This window comes from Mesoplodon densirostris, chromosome 2 (assembly GCF_025265405.1).
Source record: "Mesoplodon densirostris isolate mMesDen1 chromosome 2, mMesDen1 primary haplotype, whole genome shotgun sequence".
In the NCBI taxonomy this organism is placed as follows: Eukaryota; Metazoa; Chordata; class Mammalia; order Artiodactyla; family Ziphiidae; genus Mesoplodon; species Mesoplodon densirostris.
In genome coordinates, this window is record NC_082662.1 from 26,630,126 (window position 1) to 26,655,065 (window position 24,940).

Sequence of the window (24,940 nt, forward strand, 5' to 3'; positions counted from 1 at the left end):
GTTTGATAGTGTCTGGCCTTACATTTAGGTCTTTAATCCATTTTGAGCTTATTTTTGTGTATGGTGTTAGGGAGTGATCTAATCTCATACTTTTAAATGTCCCTGTCCAGTTTTCCCAGCACCACTTATTGAAGAGACTGTCCTTTCTCCACTGTACATTCCTGCCTCCTTTATCAAAGATAAGGTGACCATATGTGCGTGGGTTTATCTCTGGGCTTTCTATCCTGTTCCATTGATCTATCTTTCTGTTTTTGTGCCAGTACCATACTGTCTTGATTACTGTAGCTTTGTAGTATAGTCTGAAGTCAGGGAGCCCGATTCCTCCAGCTCCATTTTTTGTTCTCAAGATTGCTTTGGCTATTCGGGGTCTTTTGTGTTTCCATACAAATTGTGAAATTTTTTGCTCTAGTTCTGTGAAAAATGCCATTGGTAGTTTGATAGGGATTGCATTGAATCTGTAGATTGCTTTGGGTAGTAGAGTCATTTTCACAATGTTGATTCTTCCAATCCAAGAACATGGTACATCTCTCCATCTATTTGTATCATCTTTAATTTCTTTCATCAGTGTCTTATAATTTTCTGCATACAGGTCTTTTGTCTCCTTAGGTAGGTTTATTCCTAGATATTTTATTCTTTTTGTTGCAGTGGTAAATGGGAGTGTTTCCTTGATTTCACTTTCAGATTTTTCATCATTAGTGTATAGGAATGCCAGAGATTTCTGTGCATTAATTTTGTATCCTGCTACTTTACCAAATTCATTGATTAACTCTAGTAGTTTTCTGGTAGCATCTTTAGGATTCTCTATGTATAGTATCATGTCATCTGCAAACAGTGACAGCTTTACTTCTTCTTTTCCGATTTGGATTCCTTTTATTTCCTTTTCTTCTCTGATTGCTGTGGCTAAAACTTCCAAAACTATGTTGAATAAGAGTGGTGAGAGTGGGCAACCTTGTCTTGTTCCTGATCTTAGTGGAAATGATTTCAGTTTTTCACCATTGAGGATGATGCTGGCTGTGCGTTTGTCATATATGGCCTTTATTATGTTGAAGAAAGTTCCCTCTATGCCTACTTTCTGCAGGGTTTTTATCATAAATGGGTGTTGAATTTTGTTGAAAGCTTTCTCTGCATCTATTGAGATGATCATATGGTTTTTCTCCTTCAATTTGTTAATATGGTGTATCACATTGATTGATTTGAGTATATTGAAGAATCCTTGCATTCCTGGAATAAACCCCACTTGATCATGGTGTATGATCCTTTTAATGTGCTGTTGGATTCTGTTTGCTAGTATTTTGTTGAGGATTTTTGCATCTATGTTCATCAGTGATATTGGCCTGTAGTTTTCTTTCTTTGTGACATCCTTGTCTGGTTTTGGTATCAAGGTGATGGTGGCCTCGTAGAATGAGTTTGGGAGTGTTCCTCCCTCTGCTATATTTTGGAAGAGTTTGAGAAGGATAGGTGTTAGCTCTTCTCTTAATGTTTGATAGAATTCGCCTGTGAAGCCATCTGGTCCTGGGCTTTTGTTTGTTGGAAGATTTTTAATCACAGTTTCAATTTCAGTGCTTGTGATTGGTCTGTTCATATTTTCTATTTCTTGCTGATTCAGTCTTGGCAGGTTGTGCATTTCTAAGTATTTGTCCATTTCTTCCAGGTTGTCCATTTTATTGGCATAGAGTTGTTTATACTAATCTCTCATGATCTTTTGTATTTCTGCAGTGTCAGTTGTTACTTCTCCTTTTTCATTTCTAATTCTATTGATTTGAGTCTTCTCCCTTTTTTTCTTGATGAGTGTGGCTAATGGTTTATCAATTTTGTTTATCTTCTCAAAGAACCAGCTTTTAGTTTTATTGATCTTTGTTATTGTTTCCTTCATTTCTTTTTCATTTATTTCTGATCTGATTTTTATGATTTCTTTCCTTCTGCTAACTTTGGGATGTTTTTGTTCTTCTTTCTCTAATTGCTTTAGGTGCAAGTTTAGGTTGTTTATTCGAGATGTTTCCTGTTTCTTAAGGTAGGATTGTATTGCTATAAACTTCCCTCTTAGAACTGCTTTTGCTGCATCCCATAGGTTTTGGGTCGTCGTGTCTCCATTGTCATTTGTTTCTAGGTATTTTTAAATTTCCTTTTTGATTTCTGCAGTGATCACTTCGTTATTAAGTAGTGTATTGTTTAGCCTCCACGTGTTTGTATTTTTTACAGCTCTTTTCCTGTAATTGATATCTAGTCTCATAGCACTGTGGTCAGAAAAGATACTTGATACAATTTCAATTTTCTTAAATTTACCAAGGCTTGATTTGTGACCCAAGATATGATCTATCCTGGAGAATGTTCCATGAGCACTTGAGAAAAATGTGTATTCTGTTGTTTTTGGATGGAATGTCCTATAAATATCAATTAAGTCCATGTTGTTTAATGTATCATTTAAAGCTTGTGTTTCCTTATTTATTTTCATTTTGGATGATCTGTCCATTGGTGAAAGTGGGGTGTTAAAGTCCCCTACTATGATTGTGTTACTGTCGATTTCTCCTTTTTTTTTTTTTTTTTTTTAATATGTATTTATTTATTTATTTTTGGCTGTGTTGGGTCTTCGTTTCTGTGCGAGGGCATTCTCTAGTTGTGGCAAGCGGGGGCCACTCTTCATCACAGTGTGCGGGCCTCTCACTATCGCGGCCTCTCTTGTTGCGGAGCACAGGCTCCAGACGTGCAGGCTCAGGAGCTGTAGCTCACAGGCCCAGTTGCTCCGGCATGTGGGATATTCCCAGACCAGGGCTCGAACCCGTGTCCCATGCATTGGCAGGCAGATTCTCAACCACTGTCCCACCAGGGAAGCCCTCGATTTCTCCTTTTATGGCTGTTAGTATTTGCCTTATGTATTGAGGTGCTCCTATGTTGGGTGCATAAATATTTACAATTGTTATATCTTCTTGGATCGATCCCTTGATCATTATGTAGTGTCCTTCTTTGTCTCTTCTAGTAGTCTTTATTTTAAAGTCTATTTTGTCTGATATGAGAATTGCTACTCCAGCTTTCTTTTGGTTTCCATTTGCATGGAATATCTTTTTCCATCCCCTTACTTTCAGTCTGTATGTGTCTCTAGGTCTGAAGTGGGTCTCTTGTAGACAGCATATATATGGGTATTGTTTTTGTATCCATTCAGCGAGCCTGTTTCTTTTGGTTGGAGCATTTAATCCATGTATGTTTAAGGTAATTATCGATATGTATTTTCCTCTTACCATTTTCTTAATTGTTATGGGTTTGTTTTTGTAGGCCCTTTTCTTCTCTTGTGTTTCCCACTTAGAGAATTTCCTTTAGCATTTGTTGTAGAGCTGGTTTGGTGGTGCTGAATTCTCTTAGCTTTTGCTTGTCTGTAAAGTTTTTGATTTCTCCATCGAATCTGAATGAGATCCAGGTAATCTTGGTTGTAGGTTCTTCCTTTTCATCATTTTAAATATATCCTGCCCCTCCCTTCTGGCTTGTAGAGTTTCTGCTGAGAAATCAGCTGTTAACCTTATGGGAGTTCCCTTGTATGTCATTTGTCATTTTTTCTTTGCTGCTTTCAATAATTTTTCTTTGTTTTTAATTTTTGTCAATTTGATTACTATGTGTTTCGGCATGTTTCTCCTTGGGTTTATCCTGCCTGGGCTTATCCTGTGCTTCCTGGACTTCGGTGGCTATTTCCTTTCCCATGTTAAGGAAGTTTTCTACTATAATCTCCTCAGATATTTTCTTGGGTCCTTTCCCTCTCTCTTCTCCTTTTAGGGCCCCTAAAATGCAAATGTTGTTGCATTTAATGTTGTCCCAGAGGTCTCTTAGGCTGTCTTCATTTCTTTTCATTCCTTTTTCTTTATTCTGTTCTGCAGCAGTGAATTCCACCATTCTGTCTTTCAGGTCATTTATCCATTCTTCTGCCTCAGTTATTCTGCTATTGATTCCTTCTAGTGTATTTTTCATTTCAGTTATTGTATTGTTCATCTCTGTTTGTTTGTTCTTTAATTCTTCTAGGTCTTTGTTAAACATTTCTTGCACCTTCTCGATCTTTGCCTCCATTCTTTTTCCGAGGTGCTGGATCATCTTCACTATCCTTATTCTGAATTCTTTTTCTGGAAGGTTGCCTATCTCTACTTCATTTAGTTGTTTTTCTGGGGTTTTATCTTGTTCCTTTATCTGGTACAAAGTCCTCTGCCTTTTCATTTTGTCTATCTTTCTGTGAATATGGTTTTCCTTCCACAGGCTGCAGAATTGTAGTTCTTATTGCTTCTGCTGTCTGCCCTCTGGTGGATGAGGCTATCCAAGAGGCTTGTGCAAGTTTCCTGATGGGAGGGACTGGTGGTGGGTAGAGCTAGGTATTGCTCTGGTGGGCAGGGCTCAGTAAAACTTCAATCTGCTTGTCTGCTGATGGGTGGGGCTGGGTTCCCTCCCTGTTGGTTGTTTGGCCTGAGGCGACCCAACACTGTGGAGCCTACCTGGCTCTTTGGTGGGACTAATGGCGGGCTCTGGGAGGTCTCACCCCAAGTAGTACCTCCCAGAGCTACTACTGCCAGTGTCCTTGTCCCCGTGGTCAACCACAGCCACCCCTCGCCTCTGCAGGAGACCCTCCAACACTAGCAGGTAGGTCTGGTTCAGTCTCCTGTGGGGTCACTGCTCCTTCTCCTGGGTCCTGATGCACATACTACTTTCTGTGCGCCCTCCAAGAGTGGAGTCTCTGTTTCCCCCAGTCCTATGGAAGTCCTGCAGTCAAATCCCGCTAGCCTTCAAAGTCTGATTCTCTAGGAATTCCTCCTCCCGTTGCTAGACCCCCAGGTTGGGAAGCCTGACGTGGCGCTCAGAACCTTTACTCCAGTGGGTGGACTTCTGTGGTATAAGTGTTCTCCAGTTTGTGAGTCACCCACCCACGAGTTATGGGATTTGATTTTATTGTGATTGCGCCCCTCCTACCATCTCATTGTGGCTTTGTCTTTGGATGTGGGGTATCTTTTTGCTGAGTTCTAGTGTCTTCCTGTCAATGATTGTTCAGCAGTTAGTTGTGATTCCAATGCTCTTGCAAGAGGGAGTAAGCGTGTGTCCTTCTACTCCACCATCTTGAACCAATCCCCTAACCCACAAAGTATTTTTAAGAACTTTATGTTAGTATCCAACCTTTGAAAAAAATGAAATTTAACCTGAAAGACTCTGGCAGTTGGGCCCAAATTCTTTCATGGCAGCAATCAGCTAGAGCTGTGTAAAAGCTTGTCCTCTGCTCATTAGTTTTTTGTTTGTTTTAAGCATCAAGTTAGCTAAACTGCCTGGCCCTTATAAGTGCTTTGAATTTGGTGTTCCCTAGGCTAGAGCATAGAATATTTAGAGGGATTCTAGAGAGGTGAGCAGAGACCCAATTATTTTGGTTTTTCAAGCCAGGCTAAAGAGTTTGGGCTTGATCTTTTGAGTAATGAAGCCACTGAAGGGTATTTAGAGGGGAGTGACATGATTCAGTTTGAATTTTAGACAGATTACTCTGGCTGTAGGATTGAGAATAGATTCGCGATTGTTAAGATTGAGGGTGGCATACCAGTTAGGAGATTGTTGTCACAATCCAAGCCAAAAATGTGTGGCCTGGGGATGGAAGTGGACAGGTTTGACAGATACGTTGGCAGTAGTTTCAAGAGAAGTTGAATGTAGTAGATGAGGAAAGAGGAATCAAGGGTGATGCTCTGACTTCTGTCTTGAGCAGCAGAGTGGATGGTGGGGAGAATAGGAAACCTGGGAAAGAGGAGCATAGGAGAAATAAGGTAGTGGATACAGTCAAGATTATGGAGGTATAATGAAAGGGATTGGCAATGGACTGAAATGGAAGGCAAGCAAGGGCAGAGTTAAAGAAGACACTTATGTCTTCAGTTAGAGTGGATGTTTGTATCATTAACAAAAATAGCATAAGAGAAGCTCTGGAAGTAAAGTTAAATTTGAATGCCTCTAGGCTCTCAACAAGTTGTAACGTCCAGTTGAATTTGAAGTGCCTCTAGGATTCGTGAGTGGAGCTGGCTGAGAAGCTGTTGGAATTGTGAATCTTAAGCTCAGAACATCAAGATGGAGTGAAAGTCTGGGCAGTCACCTATCTAGAAGGGAGTAGTCAAAGTAGAGCTTTGACGACATTGCCAAGAGGATAAAGGGCTTCGTATAGTGAAAACAACTTACTATTGGAACCACTACTTGCTTCTTTCACTATGGGTGTTTTTGTTTTTGTTTTTTATAAATTTTATTTATTTATTTTTGCGGTACGTGGGCCTCTCACTGCTGCGGCCTCTCCCGTTGAGGAGCACAGGCTCTGGACGCACAGGCTCAGCGGCCATGGCTCTTGGGCCCAGCCGCTCCATGGCATGTGGGATCTTCCCGGACCAGGGCACGAACCCGTGTCCCCTGCATCGGCAGGCGGACTCTCAAACACTGCGCCACCAGGGAAGCCCTATTTATTTATTTTTGTCTGCGTCGGGTCTTCATTGCTGCGCATGGGCTTTCTCTAGTTGCGGCAAGCAGGGCCTACTCTTTGTTGCTGTGCGTGGGCTTCTCATTGTGGTGGCTTCCCTTGTTGCAGAGCATGGGCTCTAGGTACGCGGACTTCAGTAGTTGTGGCTCGCAGGCTCAATAGTTGTGGTGCACGGGCTTAGTTGCTCCTTGGCATGTGGGATCTTCCCGGACCAGGGCTCAAACCTGTGTCCCCTGCATTGGCAGGCGGATTCTTAACCACTGCACCACCAGGGAAGCCCTCTATGGGTGTTTTTTAATAAAACAGTATCTGTCTTTCAATCTCAGTATTTCTCGTTATATTAAGTGAGGATTAAATGAGAGTCAAATAGTCCCTGGAGCCAGACCTTTTGAGTTCTTATGCTGGCTTACTAGCCATGTAACCTTGGGCAAATGATGTTTAACCCCTCTCTGCTGTAGTTTCCTTACTGCAAAGTGAAGATAATAATAGTATGAACTTTAAAAGGTTGTGCCTAAAACAGTGACTGGCACAGAGTAAATAAATAATGTTAACAGTATTGAAAATGCTTTATAAACTATAAAAGTATTGGTTATTAGAAAAGAAGAGGGTTGTCTTTGAAGGAGACCCACCTTTAAGGCAGGAGAGGAAGAGAATTTTTAAAAAGAGGACAGGCTGAATCAGAATGTTGGGATAACCTGGAAATTACTATGTCAAGGAAGTTTTTATGGGGAGGATGTGATCAGAATTGTTGGTGTGGTGATGATTCATAAAGGATTTCCCATCTATTTCAGTTATTACTAGTCACCCCTTCTTCTTGAACTCTTAGAGCCATTTGGCCCATAATTATATATTGTTATATTTAATATTAAAAAGAAAGTGATTTGTAAAACAATTTACAAAGAGATTTAACAGTCTCATCCAATTCTCACAACTTCCCTGTGAAGTAGATGTTGTTATACCTATTTGGTAAATGAGGAAATTGAGGCTCAAGAGATAGACTTGCCACCACAATTAAATACTTAAAACAATTTTTTAAATTAAAAAATGGAAAAAAGATAGACTTGCCTAGGCAACAGAGCTTGAGTTGCCATCTAGGTCTTGAGATACGGAATCTCTTTTGATAATCTTATTTGCTTAACTAGATTGTGAGTTTCTTGAGGCCTGAATCTAATCAGTCATTTCTTTTTATTCTGTACAGCACCTAGCTCAGTGCTGAGTGAAGACTGGCAGTAGTCAAGAATAACATGCTCTTTTCTCCCCTCTGCCCTCTAGCGCCCTCACAAAGCCAATGCTGAGGAGATGACCAAGTACCACAGTGATGACTACATTAAATTCTTGCGCTCCATCCGCCCAGATAACATGTCTGAGTACAGCAAGCAGATGCAGAGATGTAAGTCCATTCTTTTCCCTTCCTACTGTCAAGCCCCCAGTTGGATCTCCCTTCAAGTTGGAGAGACTCACCCTACCTTCCCTTGTATCCCCCATTCAGCTGACACCTGATTTCCCCTGCTTCCTGAGGGTACCAAAGTGTTTCTTTTGTCTCAACACTGGTTTTCTTTGTTTCCTGATTGTAAGGAATAGATTGAACTTTGTCCAGTTAGGTTCACAACATTATCCCCCCCAAACTGTAATTGTTGTAATGCAAAAAGCACTGACCTGGGTGGGGGAGACAGGCGATATAGGTCCCAGCACTGACTCTTAACTGACTGGGGCAAGTCACTTCCCCTCAGATTTTTCTTTTGTAAAATGGACTGGATGTCATCCCATGCAACTGTAGCTGCTCTCACTATGTGAGTATTAGTTAAGAACTTAGCAGCCACTTAGACTCTAGGTGATGTAATCTTTGAGTTAAGGTGATTCTGCCCCTGCCCCTTGGGACTTGAAACTCAGAACAGGTCACATCTCAGAAGCCACACTCAGCTTATAGGAATTACGGGGATTGTTTTAGCTGTGTGGAAAAATTATGTTCAAATTTGGGAAGAAACTATCATCCTGATTTCTCACTTGTGTTATTTTAGAAATTATTCCTTAGTACCTAAGATCTCATAATAAAACAATGTAACAGTATTGTCTAGAAGAAGTTTTGAATAGTTTATGACAGCTTATTTTGAAATACCAGGAAATCTGTGGCACTTTTTTGTTGCTACTGGCCACAAGGTAGTCTGATTCCCAAGGCAGAACTTGATTTGGTACAATAATTGTGTGCTGGTAATGATTAGAGAACCACAGAGACCTTTTTTGAAGCATTAAGCTTCTTTGCCACCCACAACTCCAGGAGCTGCTTCCCCATCTAAGTGAGGTATTTACTGTCTGAATTGACAGGGTCTTACTTCCTTCCCAGGTGAGACAGATTCATTCCTTTGCTTTAGATGGCTTTAGGGCCGTTCCATAACTTATTTAGGCTAGCGATCAGGCTCCACTCTCAGTAGAGACTGCTCTTATTAGAGAAGCAGCTTGGTATTAAAGCAAGAGAATGAGCTTTGATGTCTTGGTTTGAATCCCATAGCTCTGCCACTTAGCTCTGTGTTCTTGAGTATGTCCCCTAGCCTTTCTGAGCCTTGTTTTACCTTCTTTAAAAGGAAGACAGTAGTGCCTGTTTCATAATGGAGTTTGGGGGGATGAGTAAGATAATGTATTTATTTATTTATTAAATTTCATTTATTTATTTATTTTTGGTTGTGTTTGGTCTTCATTGCTGCATGAGGGCTTTCTCTAGTTGTGGTGAGCGGGGGCTACTCTTCGTTGTGGTGTGCAGGCTTCTCGTGGTGGTGGCTTCTTTTATTGCCGAGCATGGGCTCTAGGAGTATGGGCTTCAGTAGTTGTGGCACGCGGGCTTAGTAGTTGTGGCGCACGGGCTCTAGAGCGCAGGCTCAGTAGTTGTGGTGAACGGGCTTAGTTGCTCCGCGGCATGTGGGATCTTCCTGGACCAGGGCTCGAACATGTGTCCTCTGCATTGGCAGGCGGATTCTTAACCACTGCGCCACCAGGGAAGCCCAAGATAATGTACTTAAAGCACTGACTTTCAGTGAGTAGTAGATTTTGCTGTTATAACTTATTGCTTTTATTTTCAAATCTGTCAAGGCAGACAACGTATTAGGCCCTCAGGAGTGTGCAAGTTTGGTTCTGGCTCCCAGTTTGCTCCAGTTTTCCTGAAACCAGCATTCTAAAGTTGTGCATTGAAAAATGAGGTCTGAGATTTTTTGTCATTGAAGGTGGGGGTAAAAAGGACGAGGCTCTCTACAGATTCAATGCAATCCCTATCAGACTACCAATGGCATTTTTCACAGAACTAGAAAAAAAAATTGCACACTTTGTATGGAAACACAAAAGACCCTGAATAGCCAAAGCAATTCTGAGAAAGAAAAATGGAGCTAGAGGAATCAGGCTCCTGGACTTCAGACTATACTACAAAGCTACAGTAATCAAGACAGTATGGTACTGGCACAAAAAACAGAAATATAGATGAATGGAACAGGATAGAAAGCCCAGAGATAAACCTACACACATATGGTCACCGTTTTGTTTTTGTTTTTTGGCGGTACGCGGGCTTCTCACTGTTGCGGCCTCTCCTATCATGGAGCACAGGCTCCAGACGCGCAGGCTCAGTGGCCATGGCTCACGGGCCCAGCTGCTTCGCGACATGTGGGATCTTCCCGGACCGGGGCACGAACCCGCGTCCCCTGCATCGGCAGGTGGACTTTCAACCACTGCGCCACCAGGGAAGCCCGGTCACCTTGTTTTTAATAAAGGAGGCAAGAATATACAATGGAGAAAAGACAGCCTCTTCATTAAGTGGTGCTGGGGAAACTGGACAGGTACATGTAAAAGAATGAAATTAGAACCATACACAAAAATAAACTCAAAATGGATTAAAGACCTAAATGTAAGGCCAGACACTATAAAACTCTTAGAAGAAAACATAGGCAGAACACTCTATGACATAAATCACAGCAAGATACTTTTTTTTTTTGCAAGACACTTTTTGACCCACCTCCTAGAGAAATGGAAATAAAAACAAAAATAAACAAATGGGACCTAATGAAACGTAAAAGCTTTTGCAAAGCAAAGGAAACTATAATCAAGACGAAAAGACAACCCTCAGAGTGGGAGAAAATATTTACAAATGAAACAACTGACAAAGGATTAATCTCCAAAATTTACAAGCAGCTCAATATCAAAAAAACAAACAACCCAATCCAAAAATGGGCAGAAGACCTAAATAGACATTTCTGCAAAGAAGATATACAGATTGCCAACAAACACATGAAAGGATGCTCAACATCACTAATTATTAGAGAAATGCAAATCAGAACTACAATGAGGTATCACCTCACACCAGTCAGAATGGCCACCATCAAAAAATCTACAAACAATAAATGCTGGAGAGGGTGTGGAGAAAAGGGAACCCTCTTGCACTGTTGGTGGGAATGTAAATTGATACAGCCACTATGGAGCACAGTATGGAGGTTCCTTCAAAAACTAAAAATAGAACTACCATACGACCCAGCAATCCCACTACTGGGCATATACCCTGAGAAAACCATAATTCAAAAAGAGTCATGTACCACAATGTTCATTGCAGCTCTATTTACAATAGCCAGGACATGGAAGCAACCTAAGTGTCCATTGACAAAGAAGATGTGGTACATATAAACAATGGAATATTACTCAGCCATAAAAAGAAACTAAATTGAGTCATTTGTAGTGAGGTGGGTGGACCTAGATTCTGTCATACAGAGTGAAGTAAGTTAGAAAGAGAAAAACAAATACCGTACGCTAACACATATATATGGAATCTAAAAAAAAAAATGGTTCTAGGGGCAGGACAGGAATAAAGAAGCAGACATAGAGATGGACTTGAGGACATGGGGAGGGGATGGGTAAGCTGGGACGAAGTGAGAGAGTGGCATTGACATATATACACTACCAAATGTAAAATAGATAGCTAGTGTGAAGCAGCCGCATAGCACAGGGAGATCAGCTCGGTGCTTTGTGACCACCTAGAGGGGTGGGATACGGAGGATGGGAGGGAGATGCAAGAGGGAGGAGATATGGGGATACATGTATATGTATAGCTCATTCACTTCGCTCTAAAGCAGAAACTAACAACATTGTAAAGCAATTACACTCCCATAAAGATGTTAAAAAAAAAAAAGATGAGGCTCTCTTGATAAACCTTTAGCCAGACACATCAAGAAAAAGAGGGAGAGGACTCAAATCAATAATATTAGAAATGAAAAAGAAGTTAAACAGACACCACAGAAATACAAAGCACCATAAGAGACTACTACAAGCAGCTCTGTGCCAATAAAATGGACAACCTGGAAGAAATGGACAAATTCTTAGAAAGGTATAACCTTCCAAGACTGAACCAGGAAGAAATAGAAAATATGAACAGACCAATCACAACTAATAAAATTGAAACTGTGATTAAAAATCTTCCAACAGGGGCTTCCCTGGTGGCACAGTGGTTAAGAATCTGCCTGCCAATGCAGGGGACACGGGTTCGAGCCCTGGTCTGGGAAGATCCCACATGGTGCGGAGCAATGAAGCCCGAGCGCCTAGAGCCCATGCTGCTCAACAAGAGAAGCCACTGCAATGAGAAACCTGCGCACCATAACAAAGAACAGTCCCTGCTCACCACAACTAGAGAAAGCCTGCATGCAACAACGAAGACCCAACGCAGCCAAAAATAAATGAGAAAAAAACCCACAAAAGAACCACATATTAAAATATATATATATATCTTCAACAAACAAAAGTCCAGGACCAGATGGCTTCACAGGTGAATTCTGTCAAACATTTAGAGAAGAGCTAACACCCATCCTTCTCAAACTCTTCCAAAAAACTGCAGAGAAAGGAACACTCTCAAACTCATTCTATGAAGCCACTATCATCCTCATAACAAAACCAGATAAAGATGTCACAAAAAAGAAAACTACAGGCCAATATCACTGATGAATATAGATGCAAAATCCTCAACAAAATGCAAGCAAACAGAATCCAGCAACACATGAAAAGGATCATATACCATGATCAAGTGGGATTTATCCCAGGGATGCAAGGATTCTTCAATATATGCAAATCAATTAATGTGATATATCATATTAACAAACTGAAGAAGAAAAACCATATGATCATCTCAATAGATGCAGAAAAAGCTTTTGAAAAAATTCAACACCCATTTATGATAAAAACTCTCCAGAAAGTGGGCATAGAGGGAACCTACCTCAACATAATAAAGGCCATATATGACAAACCCACAGCAAACATCATTCTCAATGGTGAAAAACTGAAAGCATTTCCTCTAAGATCAGGAAAAGGACAAGGATGTCCACTCTCGCCACTATTATTTAACATAGTTTTGGAAGTCCTAGCCACAACAATCAGAGAAGAAATAGAAATAAAAGGAATACAAATTGGAAAAGAAGAAGTAAAACTGTCACTGTTTGCAGATGACATGATACTATACATAGAGAACCCTAAACATGCCACCAGAAAACTACTAGAGCTAATCAATGAATTTGGCAAAGTTGCAGGATACAAAATTAATGCACAGAAATCCCTTGCATTCCTTTACATGATGAAAAATCTGAAAGAGAAATTAAGGAACCACTCCCATTTACCACTACAACAAAAAGAATAAAATACCTAGGAATAAACCTTCCTAGGGAGACAAAAGACCTGTACGCAGAAAACTGTAAGACACTGATGAAAGAAATCAAAGATGACACAAACAGATGGAGAGATATACCATGTTCTTGGATTGGAAGAATCAATATTGTGAAGATGACTATACTACCCAAAGCAACCTACAGATTCAATGCAATCCCTATCAAATTACCAGTAGCATTCTTTACAGAACTAGAACATAAAATCTTAAAATTTGTATGGAGCCACAAAAGACCCTGAATAGCCAAAGCAGTCTTGAGGGAAAAAAACGGAGCTGGAGGAATCAGACTCCCTGACTTCAGACTATACCGCAAAGCTACAGTAATCAAGATAATATGGTACTGGCACAAGAACAGAAATATAGATCAATGGAACAGTATAGAAAGCCCAGAGATAAACCCACACACCTATGGTTAACTAATCTATAGCAAAGGAGGCAAGGATATACAATGGAGAAAACAGAGTCTCTTCAATAAGTGGTGCTGGGAAAACTGGACAGCTACATGTAAAAGAATGAAACTAGAACACTGCCTAACACCATACGCAAAAATAAACTCATAATGGATTAGAGACCTAAATGTAAGACTGAACACTATAAAACTCTTAGAGGAAAACATAGGAAGAACACTCTTTGACATAAATCACAGTGAGATCTTTTTTGACCCACCTCCTAGAGAAATGGAAATAAAAACAAAAATAAACAAATGGGACCTAATGAAACTTAAAAGCTTTTGCACAGCAAAGGAAACTATAAACAAGACGAAAAGACAGCCCTCAGAATGGGAGAAAATATTTGCAAACAAATCAAAGGACAAAGGATTAATCTCCAAAATATACAAACAGCTCATGCAGCTCAATATTAAAAAAACAGACAACTCAATCAAAAAATGGCCAGAAGACCTAAGTAGACACTTCCCCAAAGAAGAGAGAAGAAGCACATGAAAAGCTGCTCAGCATCACTAATTATTAGAGAAATGCAAATAAAAACTACAATGAGGTATCACCTCACACCAGTTAGAATGGGCATCATCAGAAAATCTACAAACAGCAAATGCTGGAGAGGGTGTGGAGAAAAGGGAACCTTCTTGCACTGTTGGTGGGAATGTAAATTGATACAGCCACTATGGAGACCAGTATGGAGGTTCCTTAAAAAACTAAAAGTAGAATTACCAGATGGCCCAGCGATCCCACTACTGGGCGTATACCCAGAGAAAGCCATAATTCAAAAAGACACCAATGCACCCCAATGTTCATTGCAGAACTATTTGCAATAGCCAGGTCATGGAAGCAACCTAAATGCCCATTGACAGACAAATGGATAAAGAAGATGTGGTACATATATACAATGGAATATTACTCAGCCATAAAAAGGAACGAAATTGGGCCATTTGTAGAGATGTGGATGGATCTAGAGACTGTCATACAGAGGGAAGTAAGTCAGAAAGAAAAACAAGTATCGTATATTAACGCATATATGTGGAACCTAGAAAAATGGTACAGATGAACTGGTTTGCAGGGCAGAAATAGAGATACAGATGTAGAGAACAAATGTATGGACACCAAGGGGGGAAAGTGGCATGGGGGAGTGGTGGTGGTGGGATGAATTGGGAGATTGGGATTGGCATATATACGCTAATATGTATAAAATAGATAACTGATAAGAACCTGCTGCATAAAATAATAAAATTAAATTTAAAAATTAAAAAAAAAGATGAGGTTCTCTAAGGACTTCAAGGCACCTTACTGACTTGATTCAGAGAGATGTCACTAGTGCAGTGCTTTATAACCAGGGATGTCTACAGGGACAATAACAGGGATGAAGAGCTGAGCTCTTTTTTCAGTATTTACCAACACCTAACCTAGGAAGTTAATACCTGTGATAAGACCAATTAAGTCAGGTTTCCTTGCTCTTGCTAGAATGTAATTTAAATGCTTTATGGTCACTTTGAGAATCTTAAGCAGAAGTTCTGACATAATTTTTAATAATTAAAAATGGGGGGCTTCCCTGGTGGCGCAGTGGTTGAGAGTCCGCCTGGCGATGCAGGGGACATGGGTTCGTGCCCGGTCCGGGAAGATCCCACATGCCGCGGAGCGGCTGGGCCTGTGAGCCATGGCCGCTGAGCCTGCGCGTCTGGAGCCTGTGCTCCGCAACGGGAGAGGCCACAACAGTGAGAGGCCCGCGTATCGAAAAAAAAAAAAAAAATGGGAACATAAGTAAATGCAATTTTTATTTTTGGCAGATAGTCTATCAAAATATGAGGCTTATGGTAGAAACGTGATAAAAGGGACTTGTGCTGCTAAAATTTGGAGGCATTCTTGTCCATTTTGTAGATGTATAAACTGAAACCCAGGGAGGTGAAATGACTTTCTCAGGGTCACACAGCAAGATAGTGGTAGAATGGAGAATGGAACTCTGGTTTCCTGATTCTGGACTATTTTAAAATATGTTGCACATAAAATATTTCAGACACACACAAAAAAATATAAAAAATAATACAATGATCAAACATGTCCCGACAACCAGCCTAAGATAGAAAACATTGCCAGTACAGTTGAAGCCCCCCGGGCACCTCTCTTTGATCACATGCCCTTTCTCTTCTACTCTCCTCTCCACCCCATTCCCACCACCACCAAGGTGTAAGCACTATCCTGAAGTTAGTGTTTAATCCCATGTGTCTCTTTCTGCAGTATGCTTTTTAGTGCCTTCTTGACCTATGTCTGCTCCCCCATCTCTCACCCAGTATTGCTCCCCATCAGTCTAAAGCTAGCCTACGAATGAGAGAAGTATTTATAGTGGGAAAAGGGAAAACCCATAGAAAAGTCCTCCCTAGTCTCACAGATTAGTCCCAAGTGAGGGTCTGCTCTCCCATTTTACCCCTTTTCCATCTGTAATCACGCAGCTCCCTTGAGCTGGGAATAATGGACTGGCCATTTGAGCCACATGTTGGTTTGGGGCCTGAAGGAATATATTTTTTCTCGTTTCTAAAACACCAATTTCTTGTCATGGGAGCTCCACATCTCAAATAGGAGTATAAGCAAAGCTTTGTCAACCCAGACAGGCCAAACCCACTGAAGGAGGAAGCAGCCAGAGAGGGAAATCAATTGCCGATGGATAAATAAATAAACTGGCCTCAGGGACCAAAGTTCTTATTGACACAGCCTCCCAGTGTTTACCTGGGAAGTGGGGGAGAGAGCCACCTACTGCTTACTCCCACACACACACCACCCTTCCTCGGAGCACTGTGCTTGGCAGGGCACCAGATCAGAGCACCCTCCAAATTTAGGGCAGTGCCAGAGGTGGTAACTCTTGTGGTTATTGCAAACCTTGAGCTTCAGCTGTGTCTCACGAGGTCACCACAGTCTAAGTTGGGCTCTCCTACCCTCCTCATCCTAGGGCTCCTACTCCTTGCTCTACTTTGGGAACCCCTGTTGATAATAGTGCATGCAATGGGAAGGCTGGGACAAGAGAACAAGGATTTAGCCCCCACCCCTGCCTCTAACTTCTGTGTATCATTGATGTCTCAGCAGTTTCCTTTTCTGTGAGAGCAGACTTGGAGCCATAAGGTTCCTCTGTAGCTCTGAGTCTACAGCCTTCAGGTGTGCTTCCCTTCCTGTCTTTTTCATTTTATTTGCATTATTGTTTGCATGTGTTTCCACATTATGTGTTAGTTTGTACTTTTACCCCTTAGGCCTGAAATAACTTTCCTCCAGTTGTCTCTTGGTATAGTAGAAGAGCACTGGACTGTGGGAGTCAAGACACCTGGACTCTGGTTCTACGACTGCCTGGTTATATAACCTTGGGCGAATCACTTAACTTCTCCACATCTGTTTGTTCCTCTGCACAGTGGGGTTGATATTTGTCTCGTCCCGCTTTTATGGGGTTGTTAGGATCAAATGAGACTGTGTATGTGAAATTACTGGGGAAGAGGCCAGAGTATATTTTCATAGGCTTTTAGGACAGGCAGACCAATCCTTGAATACCGCCTCTGCCATTTACTGACAGTTCACCTCTTTGAGCCTGTTTCTCCATTTATAAAATAGGACCAAATCCTACCTCAGGTGTGTGAGGATAAACGACACCAGGTACTTAAAGCACTGAGCATAGTGTCCGGCACGTTGTTAAGCATCCAGTGGATGACAGTATAGGTCTCTGTTCTTCACTTCCTTGTGGGCCAGCTGGAGTGAGGTCCAGAAACAAACCCAGGCTGGAATAAGAGGCTATATTTTTCTCCCTCAGGCATGAACCTACATTTTCCAAGCATTTACCTGCTAAATGCTTCCCCATATACGATTTCTATCAATCTTCTCAATAATTGGGTAAGGTGGATGTCATTATTGCTAGTTATAGATAATGAACCAAAGCTCAAGAAAGTTAAATGACTGGACCCAGTCACACAGCCAGTAAGTAGTAGAGCCTGGACAAGAACCCAAGCCTTCTGAATCCAAATTCTGCATTTTTTCCATCAGCTCGTAAATATGTAAACAAAAACTAAAGGAAATTGTGGAAACTAACCTTTTCCTATGTTTTTTCAAGTTAACGTTGGTGAGGACTGTCCGGTATTTGATGGCCTCTTTGAGTTCTGTCAGCTATCTACTGGTGGCTCTGTGGGTAAGGAATATACATCCCTCCTAAAGGCTGTGCTGGGTTGTACTAGTGAGGTCTGTCTTTTAGGCCACTATCCCCGTGAGACTGACCCGTGACCATGTAAAATGGTCCTGTGAGTTTTTACCTTAGGTCTTGAAAATGTCCTTCTGGTTTAGTCCCAGCCCAGGTTCAATCTGACATGGTACAGACAGGTGTCCTTGGCTGTCCTCTCCTACCAAGACATCCTATATACAGGAACTCTCTGCAGACCTCATGGGCTTGTTGAGATGCTGTACATAAAAGTAACTTGTGAACTGCACAGTGCTATAAAAATGGGAAGTGTCATCATCTGTGTCTTACAAAAGAGCATGGTAATTACCTTTAGAGGTCAGAAATACTCCCCACACATCTCCCACTTCCATTAGTAATGTCTAGATTACCTCCAGGATCACTCTACACTTTCTTTTTTTTTTTTTTTTTTTTGCTGTACGCGGGCCTCTCACTGCTGTGGCCTCTCCCATTGCGGAGCACAGGCTCCGGACACACAGGCTCCGCGGCCATGGCTCGCGGGCCCAGCCGCTCCACGGCATGTGGGATCCTCCGGGATCGGGGCACGAACCCGTGTCCCCTGCACCGGCAGGCGGACTCTCAACCACTGCGCCACCAGGGAAGCCCTCTTTTTTTTTTTTTTCTTTTAAAATATAGGAAGTTTTTTGGGTTTTTTTTTTTTTTAATTAATTAATTTTGGCTGCACTGGGTTTTAGTTGCAGCGTGCGGGATCTTTAGTTACGGCATGCATGCAAGATCTAGTTCCCCAACAGGGGATCGAACCTGGGCCCCCTGCATTGGGAGTGCGGAGTCTTACCCACTGGACCACCAGGGAAGTCCCACTCTACCCTTTCTTAACAAATGTTTATTTTTCTATGATCATTGTTTTTTCTCCTCCCCCCTCACTACCACCTCCTAATATAATCTCAGAAAACAAAGAAGTACACAGGGAAAAAAATTGACCACAATCACACTGTCCACAGATAACTATCGTTACCATTTTGGTGTTTGTACATCCATGCTTTTTTCTGTGTGCATATATCTCGACATAACATATATATATATGTATTTTACCAAAAATGTGTCATATATATGTATAGTTTTGTGCTTACATTTTTTACTGAGTAAATCTTTTTATTTATTTAATTTTTTAATTTATTTATTTTTGGCCACTCCATGCGGCTTAGGGGATCCTAGTTTCCTGACCAGGGATTGAACCCCGGTCCCCGGCAGTGGAAGCATGGAGTCCTAACCACTGGACCGCCAGGGAATTCCCTCTATGTTTTTATTGCTATTAAAGTTATATTGCCACGAAGGCACTTGCACACATGGTGTGTATTTCTCTCTCACTTCTTCTTGGACCTTTTTGTACTTTAAGCCTCTACTACCTTTGATATCTTCAAAATGTTTTGACCATGAACCACATTTAGAAGTATTTACACTTGCAATCCAGGTTATGCATGCACGTGCACAACACCCTCTCTCACTCTGAAGCCAGTTTCACAAAACAGTGGTTACCTTTACTGTTATTCTGATATTTTTATTCTAGTCTGTCTCATTTAAAAATATATATACTAATCATAACCCACTAAACCAATTTTAAGGCCTACTAGTGAGTTACTACCTTCAGTTTGGAAAACAGTTTTTTTAGAGTAGCCAATATCGTGTTTATTCCTGTTGGAATAGGGTAGGGGGAGAGGACTGGCTTGTGAATTGTACAATACAGCTATTGAATAGGCAGGTCCTACCTCTCACTGGGTTCCCTTGGCTTCTTGGGGGAAAGGGAGAGAGTGGCTTGATAACAGGCTTGTGTTCTTTCTTCCCACGTCCAGCAAGTGCCGTGAAACTTAATAAGCAGCAGACGGACATCGCTGTGAATTGGGCTGGGGGCCTACACCATGCAAAGAAGTCCGAGGCATCTGGCTTCTGTTACGTCAATGATATCGTCTTGGCCATCCTGGAACTGCTAAAGTATGCCTTCCTGGCCTTGTCTCTTGGAGGAGCACCTTAGGCCAGGTTCCCATTTCCCTCTCCCCCGGGCTTGCCTCCCTAGTTTGCTTTTCCTAGCAGTGTGCTGGCTAGGATGTGTTCGGTGAGTGTCTCTGGCCATCCTCTCCTTGACGGGGTCTTGATTTGATCTGAGCCCACGGCAAGATCAGGGGCAGGCGCTGCTCAGATCCTGCCTCCAGAGTGTCCCTGTGTGGCTGGAGTTGACCCTGGCTGTAGAGTAGGAAGATCGGACTTGATCGGCTTGGTCAGGCCTCTGGAGACACCCTGCCGCTCTTCCACCTTCCTTCAGCCAGTTTCCACGTCTCTGGTGCTTAGAGATACCTGAGGGAGGCAGCCAGCCCGGTAAGCTGGGACCTGGCGCCCTTGGCGCGTCCCACTCCCAAAGAGCCCCCCAGAACCCCCTGACCCCCTTCTGATCCTAGGTATCACCAGAGGGTGCTGTATATTGACATTGATATTCACCACGGCGATGGCGTGGAAGAGGCCTTCTATACCACAGACCGAGTCATGACTGTGTCCTTTCATAAATATGGAGAGTACTTCCCAGGAACTGGGGACCTACGGGTGAGAACTCCCTTTAGGGGCCAACCAGCTCACCCTCAGCTGCCAGCTCTTAACTCTCCTATCTCATGTCACCAAAAACCACTTCCTGCGTCTTCTGCCATTCAGAATACCACACCCCAGCCTGGGACACCTGCCATGGTCTCTTTCCCTCTCTTCTTCTGGAGGAAGGGAATGATGGTACATAAAGGGTTGGAAGGGATGGGGGTCTCCTGACTATTGCACTTCCCTCCTGGCCACAGCTGAGTTGCATTACACTATTCACATGTCCCAGACAGCTTGAATTTTAGGCTAGAAACATCAGGTTCTCTCCCATGGGCTAGGAATTGGGACCTTTATGGACCATCTCAAGGGTTCTTAGTATTTTTAGGTTACCCTCCCCTTTGACCATCTGACTGAAAGCTACGTACTCTCTCCCCATAAGTACATGAAATTTTACATTTGATATCAAATAGTTAATAGACACCTCCTCCTGCTGAAGCCCATCCATGGACCTCAGGATAAGAATCCCTGGAAGCTGATTCATTAAACTGTTCTGCTTTGTGAGAGCATGAATGCAATGAAACCAGCCATTTTGCCATGCCAGTGGCCCCTGGGTGAAAAAGTGGCACTAATTCAGTGGTTTGCTATGGCAAGCATTACAATAACTGAGCCTTTACAATTTTGAAGAATTCTTCCGTTTCTGCTTTCCTTCCACACCTCCGTAGAGAGGAGAGTGGTGGGTAGAGGAGTGAGCAGTAAAGCGCTCTGGAAAGGAAACGGTTGTTGTAGGGTGGGTGTTATTTCTATGGTCCAGCCCCCAGCCACCTTTAACCCAGTCCAGAGGGAGAGGTCTCATGCTGTGTGGTAGGATATTCAGTCTGTGGTCCCATAAATGATTCTCAGCCTGGGTGCAGACTCAGTGGTGTGTCCAGAGACGTGAGCTAGACTTGTTCCACCAGTGAGGGGAATGGTGCTGACCTGCTCTGTCCCTGGCCCACCTCACGGGCCCAGCTTATCTCTCTTAGAACCACTGCTTCTTTCCTTAGCCTTCCAGCCCTCATCCTTGAACTTCCTCCTAGCTTCATCATCTTTCAGTTTTACTTTAATGTGCTTCTTGATTAGGATATTGGGGCTGGCAAAGGCAAGTATTATGCTGTCAACTACCCGCTCCGAGATGGGATTGATGACGAGTCCTATGAGGCCATTTTCAAGCCGGTAAGTGGCTTAGGCTTATCTACCACTGGGCTATAAACAGGATTGATCTAAGGGAGGGGTAGCAAAGCACTTCCAGTGTACTTCGGGATCTCTCCCCACTGAGAGGCTGGCTGGAAATGAGATGTGTTTGAACCCTGGATTGCATGCTGTATGGCCAGTTAGGGGAACAAAATTCATCCAGATATTTACTGATGCCTTCTGTGGGTCAGGCCTTCCGCTGGCTACAAGAATAGCTAAGACGTGATCCATGCCCTTGAAGACCTCACAGTCTGTGGTGTGGGAGGCAAGCACATCCCCGACAGCATGTGGTCAGTGCTGTTTTTGAGGGATGAACAGAGGAGCGAGAGAAACTGCTGCCTGGGCTGGGGAAAGGGTAGTCAGAGATGATTTCACAGAGGTAGTGACATTTGAGCTGGACTTTGAGAAATGAGGAGTTACCCATGTGAAGGAGGCGGGGGCTGGAGGGGAGGGGTGGCATTCAGCAGAGGGAACAGCACCAGCAGAAGCATAGAGGTGCCGATACGTAGTATGTAGGCCAGTATGATGTGGGGGAGGAATGTTGAAGGATGTGGTGGGAAATGTCTGTCGGGGTCAGTATTTCAGAGGGAGCCTTGAAGGCCACGCTGAGGAGTTAAATCTTCACCTGTAAGCAACAAGGAACCATTACTAGAGTAGTAACCTAGTTAGGTTAGGTTAGGTAGTCGTTCAGCAAACACCAGGTGCCTACTATGTACCTTGTAGTAAGGGCAACAGAAAAGCCTAAGTTATGGTCTCTGTCCTCAGTTACATTAGAATCTAGTTGTGAGAATGAGATAAACAAAAGTGAAGTGCCTCACAGTATAAGGCTCAAAGTCTGTAGAACCAAATGCGTAGAGCAGATGCAGCTAAGGGCTGCATCAGAAGGGCTTCTTGGAGCAGCGAAAGAAGGGAAAGATCTAGGGAATTGATAAGGAGGTTGTTTTAGGCTCCTTATTAGAGCTAGAAGGCTCTTGGAGATCCTCTCAAATAGGAAAACTGAACAAATTGGGGAAATGAGAAGCCCAGGCTGGTACTCCCTTTTCTCTACCGCTCAGCCTGAGGGAGAGTGGAAAGGTAGGAGTGAGTGATAAGGAACCGAAGAAAGTGCTGCACCCACACTTTCCAGCCTGAACCTCAAATAGTTTTTCTTGAGGCTGGTAGTGACCAGGTTGTGTCCTTTCAGGTCATGTCCAAAGTAATGGAGATGTTCCAGCCCAGTGCAGTCGTCTTACAGTGTGGCTCTGACTCCTTGTCTGGTGATCGGTTAGGTTGCTTCAATTTGACCATCAAAGGTGAGACCAGGTAGCATAGAGACGGGAGGGCAGGGTCCTGCTGGGTGCTCCTGTAACTTGGCACACCTTCTCCCACCAAAGGGCACGCCAAGTGTGTGGAATTTGTGAAGAGCTTCAACCTGCCTATGCTGATGCTGGGAGGAGGTGGCTACACCATTCGTAATGTTGCCCGGTGCTGGACATACGAAACAGCTGTGGCCCTGGACACGGAGATCCCTAATGGTAATAGCTGCAGGGCCAGATTGGGCTGGGCAGCGCAGGAGCTCACGTGCCCCTTTCCCATTGGCTCTACAACCTCTCCTCTTCAGACTCTAATTCTCCTGCTATCCTCTTGTGGTTTTCAGACCGTAGCTGTCAGTTTTTTCTGAGTCCTTTAGTTGACCCTGTCCCGTGTCCCTCAGCTGCTGGTCTGGACAAAATTATCAGTGCTTATCTATAGCTTTGGAATTCATACTCTGTAGGGTAACTGGGGTAGTGAGTGAGGGAGTGCTCGCAATGAATATTGCCTAAATTTTTCTAAACCAGGGGCTTCAGCCTGCTCCACACACACACACACGTGCGAATGCACACAAACACACCACTGGTGTGGACACTGGAGAGTGGCTTTAAAAAAAATTGAAATCCTATAGCTACCCAAGCCTCACCCTATCTTGGAGGCATGCTTCTCTGTTTGATAGCTGGGTTCACAGGTCCAGATAAACCTACAGATGCTTTTCTCAGGGTCCCATGGTGGCCAGGTCTCTTAACTCTCTCACCCTCTGCCCCAATTAGAGCTTCCATACAACGACTACTTCGAATACTTTGGACCAGATTTCAAACTTCACATCAGTCCTTCCAATATGACTAACCAGAACACTAATGAGTACCTGGAAAAGATCAAGTGAGTATATCCTCCCCCACACCCCTAATTGAACATTCCAGGCTCTGGTTGGTCCCTCACCAGAGCCCAGCCACCTCTCTACCATTGGCCATAGACAGCGACTGTTTGAGAACCTGAGAATGCTGCCCCATGCGCCTGGGGTCCAAATGCAGGCCATTCCTGAGGATGCCATTCCAGAGGAGAGTGGCGATGAGGATGAAGAAGACCCTGACAAGCGCATTTCAAGTAAGACCCAGACCCAGGGGCCTCTACCTTCCCACTCTGCAGGCAGTTCTGACTTCTCTCCACTGTTCCTGGCTCCACATTCTCCCCAAGCTGTCCACCTGTTGAGAAACCCAAGTACCTGTGCCTGTAGGGATAATTTAGAGAGTCCAGGTCCCCTTCCCTTGGTGTCTTTTGGGGGAACATGCAAGAAAGCGCTGGACAGACCCTGAGATAAAGAATCTGCTCTCCCACCCATATTTTCCATTACCTCCCAGTCTGTTCCTCGGACAAACGAATTGCCTGTGAGGAAGAGTTCTCCGACTCTGACGAGGAGGGAGAAGGCGGTCGCAAGAACTCTTCCAACTTCAAAAAAGCCAAGAGAGTCAAAACAGAAGATGAGAAAGAGAAAGACCCAGAAGAGAAGAAAGGTGGGTTTGGGTTGGGCCAGGACTTGGATCTTGAGCCCCAGGCCCTGGAGGAGGAATTTATGTAGGGCACTGGGAGGAGGGAGCTGACTCAGGCCCTGCCAGCTCCTTAGGGCTCTTCCTTAGCTACTTGGGCCTTTCACTGGTTCCCAGAAGTGGCAGGGCCCACAAAAGAATGAAACTCAATTCGTCATCTTCACTGGCTGATTGAGCCCTGCCAGGCTCCAGAGCCAGGGACATGCCTGGGCTCCCCGTGGTCAGGAGCATGGCTCTCACATACCACCCAAGCCCTTTTCTCAGTGCTTCACCCGTTTCCCAGGGGGCTGCCTCCACCCACCGGGTTCAGGCTCTAGCAGGCTGGGAAACCGGTCCAACCTGTTTGTCCTCTGCAGGGCTAGCTGGGAGGGCCTGGGATGGGCTTTTCTCTCTTTTGTATGTCCAGTGAGCTGTAGTGTTGGGGAAGGGGTTTCAGAGTAAGTGGAGATCCCATGGGTCTTTCCAGAGGGGCTGCCCTTGGCCATCCCTGCACTCTTATATTCTAGAAGTCACAGAAGAGGAGAAAACCAAGGAGGAGAAGCAAGAAGCCAAAGG

The 24,940-nt window shown here is 43.4% G+C and overlaps 1 protein-coding gene across 2 annotated transcripts in view; it reads left to right on the forward strand.

The window, feature by feature from the left end:
* Positions 1-24,940, forward strand: part of HDAC1 (histone deacetylase 1) — a 44,097-nt gene that overhangs the window by 18,266 nt on the left and 891 nt on the right. The window contains exons 3-13 of one of the 2 annotated variants that reach the window (XM_060089389.1): positions 7,730-7,847; positions 17,664-17,738; positions 19,595-19,733; positions 20,195-20,336; positions 21,438-21,530; positions 22,732-22,840; positions 22,922-23,062; positions 23,612-23,720; positions 23,815-23,945; positions 24,200-24,352; positions 24,892-24,940. In XM_060089389.1, the coding sequence (XP_059945372.1) occupies positions 7,730-7,847; positions 17,664-17,738; positions 19,595-19,733; positions 20,195-20,336; positions 21,438-21,530; positions 22,732-22,840; positions 22,922-23,062; positions 23,612-23,720; positions 23,815-23,945; positions 24,200-24,352; positions 24,892-24,940 (1,259 nt within the window). The remainder of the gene's footprint in view (positions 1-7,729; positions 7,848-17,663; positions 17,739-19,594; positions 19,734-20,194; positions 20,337-21,437; positions 21,531-22,731; positions 22,841-22,921; positions 23,063-23,611; positions 23,721-23,814; positions 23,946-24,199; positions 24,353-24,891) is intronic. The other variant, XM_060089390.1, reaches the window with a different exon arrangement.